Raw genomic sequence first — 11,848 nt, 5'->3', positions numbered from 1 at the left:
GCAGTTATAGAGCAAATCTTCAGGTTGAGAGTAAAATGAAATTCTATACACAGTCTCTATTTCTACAAAAATATATGTACAGTATTGCTAGTTTTGCTATGCTGTTGACTGAGATTTGGGGAGTTACTGCTAAATGCAAACTAAATTATATGGGCATGTTGAGTTATGAAAGGTGGACATTTTGAATCATATTATGATGCGTAGATATTTTGAAAAAGATACCTACCAACTCCAGAAAGAGAATTTTTGAAAGTTATAACAAGCAAGCCATATCTATAACATAAAATGGGTCATTCCGTGTGCATGAAGATGTTTTTCTCAAGTATATAACCAGGTTGAAGTAAATCTGTTTTATTATATTCAGGAATTGTGTTGAAATCACACCAATTGAAATCAACACATTAATCATTTGCTTCTTGCTCAGAGTGACTATAATACTGCAAATAAGTGTTTTTTTCTCATATAGTTCCTTTTTATTCTTAGGGTTTAAAGGCATTCAAAACTTTAAAAATAATCCTTTTGGTTAATATTTTATATACTGGGTAGTGAATTGCATTCAGTATGGACGTGGCCACCTTTTTCATGGCAAAAAAAAAGGAGGGGGTATTTTCTTTCCACACATTTCTTATAAAAGCCTGAGTTCAGAAAACAAGTCTCCTGGATCATCACATATCTTTTGACAAACACAAGATGTAATCCACATCATCTTCCACTTGATGGATGCTTCCTCAGGGCAATCAAACTGTACTGTAATCATTACAGACTTATTGGGTATGCAGCATCTCTTATCCAGGCAGATTCCACAAAACACAGGTTTGTATATTTGTCTACTTGTGCATCCAGAGAAGACTAGTTTCTCAGCTTTAGCGAGCTGAAAGGTGGGCCGACACGTTTTTCCTTTTGGAATCTCAAAAATATACACAGAAAACATAGAAAATTATGGTCAATATGCATACTGTATTACATAGTAAAATTTAGGGCAGCTTTTTAAATGCCCTTATGTAATTTGGTCAAGTAAATTTATTGTGTGTGTGTGTGTGTGTATTTTCTGAGGTTTTCGCGGGTGTATGTAGGTCTTTGGTTATTCGGGTTTTCTCCCGCGTAAAATTGGAAGTGTCTTGGCGATGTTTCGACGAAGTCCCATTCATCTTCAGGCTGGTGTTTTCAGCTTCGTGCTTCGAGGAGCAATGTTGCTCCTCGAAGCAACATTCGAGGAGCAATGTTGCAGCCTGAAGATGACGAATGGGACTTCGTCAAAACGTCGCCAAGACATTTGAGTTAGCCATGATGGCTAAGGTTCCTCCCCTCTCTGTTCGAGCAGGATGGGCTGCCAGCATAAGAACTCAATGCAACCGATGTAAAATGCCTACCCCCTCCATCAGCAATCACTAAAACAGACAGAAGGCAACAAATCCTTAATTAAAAGTAATTGGTAGATATAAAAGCAATGTAGGAAAAGGCCCACAGAACTAAAATGACTGAGCTATTAATCCTGACTCCTGTTCCTCAACCCTACTATTTCCTAGCCCATAACTCAACTAAAGGGCAAAATGATAGCTCTGCACAATCATCCATGCACTATGTTTCTTTTTAAATCTGTATTCATTAAGCATTTGTTTTCTGAGTAAAGAGGCAGTTTGGGCCTTACAATTTACCTTCAGAATCTTTGTAAAATTTGCTTGACAGGGTTGAATATAACACAGTCTCTTTTCCTTCCTCATTTCACATTTACTGTTTCCGTTGGTCACCCTGTCAGAGATGCCAATACCACAAGTTCGGGAACAAGGTGTCCATGGAGTTGTTTGTATGAGGCATTTCTTTTTCAAAACAAGAGGAACATTTCTGAAAGCTAAAAGGCAGAACTATTTTTTTTTTTACATTTTAAACTAAAGGCTAAAAATATTGAATGATACCTCAGCACGTAAACCATAATAGGATAAGATAAAATATGGCAAAAATGATTTTAAAAATGGCACTATATTTAAGTCAGGGGTCTTTAAACTTGGCCCTTTTATGACTTGTGGACTTCAACTCCCAGAATTCCTTAGCCAGCATGGCTAGCTGAGGAATTCTGGGAATTGAAGTTCACAAGTCATAAAAGGGCCAAGTTTAAAGACCCCTGATTTAAGTTCATGAGCTTAAGGGTTGTTTTTTGTTTTTTGCAGAATTGGCCAATGGATGTGTGCCTCTTCAAATTTTCATGACATTTCACAGAACTTTGGTACCTCTTACTCTTGAACTTAATTCTATATGAATTTGATTTTCTTCAAGAGGAATGACCTTAAAGATTTTGAGTACTAATGGTTCTCTGTATTAAACTGTTTTTTTTTTAAGTCTCCATTAGCAAATCCTGATGGGAGTTTCAGAGGATGATTGATGAGACATAAACAATGCACAGCTCAAGGGACAAAGCAGAAGAGCCAGGATACCTGGGAAGTAAACAGCAGCTTAAAATCTCAGTGCAGGAAGCAAAGTAAAAACTGTCACAGATCTGAAATAAATAAAGCAAGGTTACAAAGCAGCATATTTTAACAGATAGTGTATTTAGATTTATTGTATGCAACGTAATTGCATTGCCTTTTCTACAGGGACTTGTTAACTAGGACAGTAAATTAAAAAAAGCAAGAAAGACAGTGGACATTCCAATAAAGCTTTGCATTTGGCAAAATAAACGACTGTGAAAACAACTATTTATAAGGCTGCGTGCAAACCATGTATTAATAGCATAAAACTGGTCAGCTGCTTGGTTTTTAGAATTTGAGGCAGCGTTTCCACAATTGCTTATTTATCCTAATGTGTCAGGTGTGAGAAAAGGATTGGTATCCTTGAACCCCAAATTTAAAAAATGGAGCTTCCCAGCAAGCTTGAAACAGGCATCAGCTTTTCTGGCCCTGAGTTTGACATCATGCAGTAGGTCAGGCATTTCTTCCTCCCCTGCCCTCACAAAGAAAGCCAATCCCTCAAGGTAAACGTTTCACATGAAATTGCAGAAATCACACAAGATCTCATGATAATGCCAGACTATCCTGAAACTTTAGCAGCCATGTGCATGATTTTGAATGGATTCTAATTTACTGGGGAAGTAGAATATTCTTGGATATCTGGCAGATGTGGAGAGGCCAGCCCTGTTCTCAGATCTTGTTGCTTTTTGGTAAAAAAAAAAAAAAAAAAGCAGCCCTATGGCGAGATAGATGGCAACTAAATTTAACAAAATATTTATTATTAGCTTTTTTTAAAATTAATAAGACACGTCTTCTGTTCTTTTTTTTTTTAACAGCAATAATATTTCATTGGTCCAACCTTGTATACCTGACATTATTCGGTAATGTCTTGTTCGCCGTTCTTCCAAATGCCCTAAAGCACAGTTGGAATATCCATCCTTCTTTTTGTCCTTGTGCAATGCACAATTATTTGATGCTGACTTCTGGATGAATACCGGTGTGCATCCAATGGCACCATTCACACACAGGCACGAAAACAGAGGAGAAGGCTGGAAAGATTGGCCATTGGTATAGTACATACCGTTTAGCTCACAGCCAACGGCTATCATATCTTGAAATAGCAAAACAAAATGAATAAATGTCAGGGAAATCAATTAAATATAAATATTGCATATGGAGAATGCTGGTGATATGTTTGAAGTTACCTATCAAGGAAATGGATGGGATATAAATTTAATAAATAATGAAGCAGGTAATTAGTATTAAAGAATGTTTCATTCAAAACACTTTGCATGCACATAAAAACACATGCATGTTTATTAAGATTAGTTCTTCAGTATTTTCCATAGACCAAAAAAACAGGATCTAATATCTCCATTATCTCAGCTTTTTAATCCTAAAAATCCTTTTTAAAGGGGAAATCTATTTAGTTAGCTTTGGAAAGCTTTGGTGGGACTAGATTCCTAACAATTAAGAAAGTTCCAGTTCAAAAATTCACTTGTTCAATTAATTTTCAGTGTCATTAACAGCTAAATAATATGTTCTGTTATTTCAGAGAGTGATACAAGCCACTGTTTCAGAGTATGCTCCCTTATCTCTGTTTTGGAATTAAAATAGCAGGGTACAGAACGTGGGTCAGTTGGGGAGCCCTTTCTTTGCGGCCCTGCTGTCCCTTGATAAGAAATAGAAAAGAAAACAGTGAAGACTTACATGCACATATTCCTCTTTCATACCTAGGCTTATCTGCAGAGTAATCACAGTAGAGTCCCTTGTGATGGTCACAGACCTCTGCTTCATTACAGGTGGTGTTTACTTGTTTGGCACACATCCAGCAACATCCACACCCATCTCTCACCAGGCTCACCCCAGGACTGCAGCTTGGCACAGGTGGGCATCTGCAGGGCCAGTGACATAACTCTTGGCGCTGATGCAGTTCACTGTTGGCTGCACTTTCTCCAGTCTTTCCTTGATGTTGCCTTTGGCCTGATGCCCTGAAAGAAAGCTTTCATACAGGTGGACTCATCTGAGAGCTGGAAAGCTTGCAATGACATATTATGTCTTATTTTTTTTCCAAGTGCAACAAAATCCTGAATATTAATAACCTTTTATTACAAGAGAGTGGGACACTCTACAACCTGTACAATTATTCTTCCACCTCAATGACTCCTAAAACACAAAATAGCATAATGCATACAGGTCTATTTAGGAGTCCTAAAAGTAATGCCTAATGTGTTTCCCTATAGCTTGATCTCATGAGCCATTGAAGATTCAGGACCAAAGCAAGAGGACAATATCTATCATCTATCTTCCTTGGCTAAACAAAGACAACCATTAGCCTTGCCACAGAAAAAGACATTTCCTCTTATATTTCTGAAGCACAAGACCAGGGGTCTTCAAACTTGGCCCTTTTATGACTTGTTGACTTCAATTCCCACTATTCCTCAGCCAGGAATTATGACATAAAAGTCATAAACGGGCCAAATTTGAAGACCCCTGCACAAGACTATCAACCAAATGACAAACACCCCCTACTAAGGCTATCAAGGCAAATGAGGCCAAATAGGACATCTGTGTCACATCTTGATCTAAGCATGACATTTCTTGGCATGCAGGCATAGTGAAAACTTATTTAACTGGACTGCAATTGACTTACATATCTGTGTATTAATCTCAAAGTCAAGTGTGCTTGGTTCAGCAATACATGCATTAAGAATCCAGATGGAAGGAGACTTTGTCTGGAGTTGCATTGCAGTGGAATGACTCCATATCACTCAGGGCACACAGGCAGGTCAAGACAATTACCTCAGGAAACAGATTCATTACTATATTTCTCTGCCAATTGGGGTAAATGACCAAAACAACTTGATTGGCCTTGAGAATATATACCTATGTGGATCAGGGCAGTTCATGGAGGAGGCTGTTGATGCTGCAAAATATTTTCACCCAGTTTTACTCTCCGTCCACATGGAAAACACAGACCAGCAAATGTGTCCTTATTTCAGACAGATACATTTATACTTAAGGACGTTTCCTAGACATTTTCTTCTCTGATTCAATACATTACAGATGAATTTAACTCCAGCTCCTATCACCCCAAATTTGGATTGCACCTTAACATCAAGAAAACAAAGATAACAACAACTGCAGAGAACACACAGGTCAGAGTACAGATCAACAATGATACTATCAAAACAGTAAAGGAATTCATCTTCCTGGGCTCTAAAATCGACCAAAGTGATGAGTGCAGCTCTGAGATCAGAAGGTGCATGGCACTTGAAAGATTAGTTAACACAATAATTTTTCCAATTGCTACTTATGGCTGCAAAACCTGGGCTCTGAAAAAGGCAGATAGGAGAAGGGTGGATGCCTTTGAATTGTGATGCTGGAGGCAACTATTACACACCTTGTGGACTGCAAAAATAACAAACAAAATGCTAGGCCAAATCTCCCCAAAAATATCACTTGAAGCCAAGACCCCCAATGTCATACTTCAATCACGTCATGAGAGCTGACTCACTCGAAAAGTCAATCATGCTGGGCAGGATCAGACGAAAAAGAAAGGGCTACTGTATTAGCTGATGACAGCTGATGACTGGACACTATGAAGGATGACATTGAGATGACTATGGCGGATCTGAAGGAAGTGGTGCGAGAAAGAGGTGCATGGAGAGTGTTGGTCTATAGCAGGGGTGTCAAATTGCCAGCCCGCAGGCCAGATGCATCATCCGGAAGCCACGCCCACCCCATTGCTGGCAATGGCAAAACCGTCCCGATACGTTGCGCGATGTCACGTGACATTGTGAGTTTGACATGTCTGGTCTATAGAGTGATTGAGGGTCAGATATGATTAAATGGCTGACAATGATGCCTCTCTCCCCCAATCAGCAGAGCCAGTGGGTATGCTAACCAAAAATGATTGCAGTAGCAGGACAAAAAAAGTACCAAATTAAGATATTCTGGAACAAAGAACATTTGCTTTCCCACAGAGACTTCCCATACTACTTTTCATTTAGAGAAGGTTCATATAGCACTCTAATCCATACTATAATTTGGCTTAGCTTGTTGTGTGCACCAATCATTGTAATTTGTAAAACAATATAGTTTGGTGCTATTTGTAAATCTTCCCATCTGGAGTTTATTCAACAAAGCACAACACTTTTATAGGGTAATATCCTTGGTAACAGCATTCTCCAACCTGGACTCCAGTTGGAAATTCTTTGAATTGCAGTGCCAAATTATCACAGAGCACTAGATTCTGTACTTAAATTAAAATAAAACAAAAGCTAGCTCCATTCTTCAATTGCGGTGTTTTGCTTCCCTTGAGGTAATCAGACATGTTTTCTGCTCATTGAAAATGTTTATGCCCCTAATTTTAATGATCTTTATCATTTTATTTTTAAAAAATTATAATTTTAATAATGCCTTGTGTTGTCATTCAGGAAGCTGAAGGTCTTACTTGAGATGCTAACTTGGAGGCATAATGGACTTGTATATTTCATGCAAGCCAAATGTTTGAGAATATCTAAAATCATTTTTTCCTTTTTATTTCTTTTTTGTATTTAATTCCATACACTATAACAACTCTTCTTTCAGCTCTAGTTCTGATTTGGTTAATCAGCCAGAAGTCAATATTTCAAAAGTCCTTTTCAGAATTTAAAAAAAAAAACTAACAGGAGTTGAGCAATCAATTAGAAATAAAATTAAAAAGCAATAAAATAAAATAAAATAGGCTACCAGATCTGAGCTGCAAAAATCCAGAGAACCACCAGATGGCAGCAAAGCAACATACAAAATACTACCTTGCCCAGATTTTTGCAGCCCTGATCTGGTATGTGTTGAATATGCAATCAATAAATTCAGGTAAACCTTTAATCCGTCCTACTGTAGACTCTAGCGTGGATCCGGATTACTTATGTCCTACACTTTGAAATGAAAGGGATTTGAGTCATTTTGAAATATTCACACCAATTTAAGTAGGACTTTCATTCTATTAAGATAACAAAGAGCCAATTTGCAATTAATATCATATGACATAATCCTATTACACTGGATCCATGCAAAAGAATAGCTTAATTTATCTTAATTAAATTATAGCATGATTTAGGAAGCATATTTTCACCATAAAAACAGATAAACAATTTGAGTTTTGAAGAGTACATTAAAATTATCCCTTAATAACCCATATGCTTAACAGATCAACAGATCAGATCACCTTAAAAATTTTAGATGTCCCCCATTTTATCCCTTACAGTAATCTGCCTTTTTATCATTTGAATGTTCTACAATATATTCCTAGTTTGGTCTTCTTGTGTTCACATTATAAGAATTAACACTTCAGCTTTCTCAATTAACTTCATAGGGCAAAAATTAAAATAGAAGCACTTTATAGGAATTTCATGAGGAAAAAATGTTATTAAGCAAAATGCCTCTTCTGTAAATCCATAGTAAAAAATGAGAGAATTAACTGTTTTATAAAGTCTGTTTCTGATAAGTTTGGATAATTCTTAGTGGTCATGCAAAGATGTAGTTGAAGTGAAAGCAGCTCTATAACATTCTGTATCTTTAAAACATGAATAATTTGTGCTATAAATTACAATAGGATCTTAAACAAAGGAGCCAACAGCTTATACTGTGGTGGTTATTTATACTTATAAACACATATATTTTATACACAAATTGAAAGCTTGGGGGGGGGAAGGATTTCAATCAAGAAATTGTGATAAAAAATGTGACTTCAAACAGGCAACTAATGCAAACAATTAGAAGCAATTGATTATTATGCTCTACCCTTTTCTCTAAGTAAGATTTGCTTGTTCGGATACAGATCAGCCTTTGATATGACAAGGTCATCTTTCTAGAGAGTTCACTTACCTGCTGAATATAAGGGATTGTAAGAAGGGTGGAGATGAGGACCCACTGCATTTTCTTGGGATGGCAGAAATGAAAAGCAGAGAGTGAGCGAACAGGCTGAGCTGTGCAGGAGCCCAGGCTGTTGACAAAGTGTCCTCTGTCTACTCTGCCAGGTTCCTCTCTTCGGCACGTTGACAAAGACCCACAGATTCATATTTGGAATCCTCCACCGAGATGAAGCTTTGCCCTCACTCTGTCAAGTAGTTCTTTCTTTCTTCTGGAGCACCGTCTCTTCCATAGGATGGTTTGGTCACAATGACTTTTCGGAAGGTCTTTTATTTGAAAGGCTTCTTCCTCATCTGAGAACATTTTTGGAGCCTGAAGTATATTCCATGATTTTACAATTTAGATCCAGCAGATGCTGAGGGTGAACTCTTGTTTGCCCGTTTCTGGTATATACCCTAGAAAGCATGGGTTTACATTTACGTTTGTTTATTTATTTATTTATTTAAATGTTTATAGATCCATGAGAATATCAGTATTGGGATGTAGCAATATTAACAAATGTCCAGTTCCTAGAAAATGAATACAAGCAAGTTAAGCAGATATAATTAAATACAGTATGGTAGCAGACAATCTCCATTTGACAAACCAATTAGAGGTGTCTCTGTTTAACCTTTCCCCAACTTATCTAGTAGACTGCCAACATGACTTTGTCCCAGCAAACATGTTTATGAATTTCATATTAAGGAGTAATCTTCTGTCAGGGGTAAAGTCTGTCTCCTAGACAGACCTGTGGGTCGGGACCCCATCTGGGGTCGAACGACCATTTCACGGGGGTCGCCAAACCACGTTGTCCGCCATTTTTTTCCCTTTTCCCTAGCTGACCTACTCCCTCTTATTGGTGGCCACACCCACTTGGGGGTCACCACAACATGGGGAACTGTATTATGGGGTCACGGCATTAGAAAGGTTGAGAACCACTGTCCTAGAGTGTGTATCAGGAAGTTTCCTGTTAGGGCTTTTATTATGAAAAGATGTGAATATTTCATTATAATTCAAGTTCCATTGATTTCAAAGCATAGGACATAAATATAATTCAAATAAACTCTAGATAGATCCCTGGGGACAGTGAATTTGAGATTTTTATTACTCCCATAAATATTCTGGGCAGGGAGGGGAACAGATGCTAGCCAGTGTAAGCAAGGATAATATCCATCCTTATCCACACACACACACACACACACACACATACACAATGAAGGCAGGAGGAAGCTAGACGTCATGACATGGCTGAGATATCTTTTGCTCTTTTCATTTACAATGCAAAATTGTTTACAGCAGCAGTCAAGTGTTTTTTTGTTTTTTTTTTTGGCAGATATTTTCTCTTTTAGCATTTCCTGAACTGGGTGACCATGCAACATTTAATACTACTTCCCAAAATTATACAAATGTGCAAACACTGTAGGGATTAATTCAGCCATTTTCATGCCATGTAAAAGATCTATGGTTGTTGTTAAGTCCTGGGAGCGATGGCGAATGAAGACAAGATGGCAACATTTCTAGGCACTTTTCGCGCCTTGCGCATGCACGCTCGGCCGGCGCCACTCAGTCTGGTCCCGGGCAGTTTCTGCAATTGCCCGGGAGCCTTGCAATGTCCCGAGCCTGCATTTGCAGGCTCAGGACACAACAGTTGTGATCTTCGCTGATTTGCCATAGTTGGTCTTATAGCTCTCTAGCTCTGCAAGATAGTAATATCAACATTACCAGTTGTTTAAGTTTCACGGGCTGGAGGGAGCGCCGGATGACTGGAGATGAAGGAGAGGATTGGAGCTGTTCCACGGCCCCAGGACAATATACGTTAGATGTTCTTAGGGAACAATTCGGGGAACGTATATATCCCAATACCATCCGCAGCCCCGTTAAGGACAGCCCAACTTATATGTCCCATTTCCAAATGTCAAGCCCGGAGTTTAAATTGCAGCCTGACAGTCGCTTCACCCCACGGGACCCAGTAGCAAGGCAAACCGGGGCAGAGCGCCCACGGTATGGACTGAGTACACGGGGAGTGCGGGATCACCCGGAGGGTCCTGAGAGAGACGTGGAGGGACCCCTGGGAGTAGGACCCCGTCCTGTGGCACGTCCAGAGGCGGTCCCGTATGGCGGACAGGGGCCAGCCCCATGGCCTCAGAATATGGTTTGGAATCCTCCTCCAATTGCGCTCACATTTGACGGAGATCCGGATCGCCTAGCGGTATTTCTCAGCCACGTACTTAACCATCTAGACCGTTATACAACCCTGTACTCATCCAATTGGGCGATGGTGGTGGCGGTCACGGCTAGTTTGCAAGGGGAGGCTGCCGCTTGGGCTGCAGACCTCTATAGTGCCCAGGCTAGAGAGTTAGCCGACGTAGGCCTTTTCCTCGATGCACTGAAAACGAGGTTTGAGGACCCAACACGCCTACAACGGGCGGAGGCCCAGTTAGTGAATTTGCGGCAAAGGGGCAGGCCAGTGCAGGAATACATTCGTGAGTTTCAAAAGGTGGCAGGGAAACTTAGATCGTGGCCAGACAGCTTGTTAATTCACCACTTCCGCAACGGTCTGGATACCAACATACGTCAGGCATGTATAATCAGGGGAGTGGTAGGACGCCTGGCTGATTGGTTTCGGGCAGCAGTAGAGTTGGACATCGGGTTGAGGGATCGTCCAGGAGGACGGGAGGATAGACCCCGTAGGAATCAGGATCAACCTGTAGGTGGTCCCACGCAAACCATGCAGGGTACGGTACATCCAAGACCCATTTTCAAATGCTTCCGCTGCAACCGACCAGGCCATAGGGCCGCGGAATGTGGAATCCCCGAGCCAATAGGTACACCAACGGCGATCGGCAAACCAGGCGCTACGCCAAAGAGAACAGTGGAGAAGTCAAGGGTCGCTTACCAACTGGGTCAGACTCCCATCCAACAACCCCTCGATGATGCGTCCCCCGGATTACAGGAACATGAGGAGGAAGGACCGGTGGAGGACCCAATGGTGAGTGAACCCATCGTACCATTCACCATTCCGATCACGTTGACAAGCCCGGTTACTGGTGAGTCGAAACCCCTTCAGGCATTACTAGATACAGGATGTACTAGGTGCCTAATCAGTAAGGGGGTGGTGCAACAGATGCAGCTCAGGGTGGCTCGACTAAAGTCTCCAATTCGATTTGAGCAGGTGGACGGTTCTTTGTTAGGAGGGGCTCCGACCACCTTGGTGACAGAGCCTGTCAGAATGGATATAGGGGGACATTGGGAAACTATAAGATTTATAGTCGTTCAAACTATGTCCGAGTCAGTTATTCTTGGATTGGCGTGGATGGACAAATGGACACCAACTATCTGGTGGGCGGATGGCTCTCGACATCTAAGGATTGGGGTGGGGCCCCACCCACGGGCCATGAAAGACCCAGATAGGAATGGGAAGTTGAACACCTCAAAACCAGTGCAGGAGAGGGGTGAGGTCAACTATCCGCAGGTGTATAACGACCTTGCGGCGGTATTCAGCGAGCAGGAGT

The 11,848-nt window shown here is 40.5% G+C and overlaps 1 protein-coding gene across 1 annotated transcript; it reads right to left on the bottom strand.

Moving 5' to 3' along the window:
• Positions 1-496: 496 nt before the first annotated feature.
• CCN6 (cellular communication network factor 6) lies at positions 497-8,638 on the bottom strand. Its single transcript, XM_039351928.1, has 5 exons — positions 8,313-8,638; positions 4,152-4,443; positions 3,310-3,552; positions 1,656-1,849; positions 497-907 (listed from the first exon to the last, which is right to left on the bottom strand). The coding sequence occupies exons 1-5, from the start codon at positions 8,361-8,363 to the stop codon at positions 626-628; spliced, it is 1,062 nt and encodes a 353-aa protein (XP_039207862.1). The 5' UTR covers positions 8,364-8,638; the 3' UTR covers positions 497-625.
• Between the last annotated feature and the right edge of the window lie 3,210 nt (positions 8,639-11,848).

Source organism: Crotalus tigris, unplaced genomic scaffold, assembly GCF_016545835.1.
Source record: "Crotalus tigris isolate CLP2741 ecotype Arizona unplaced genomic scaffold, ASM1654583v1 scf7180000018371.15429387391:27106975, whole genome shotgun sequence".
NCBI classification, from domain to species: domain Eukaryota; kingdom Metazoa; phylum Chordata; class Lepidosauria; order Squamata; family Viperidae; genus Crotalus; species Crotalus tigris.
Note: the sequence above shows the minus strand (reverse complement) of the source record. Positions and strands in the feature narration are given on the sequence as shown.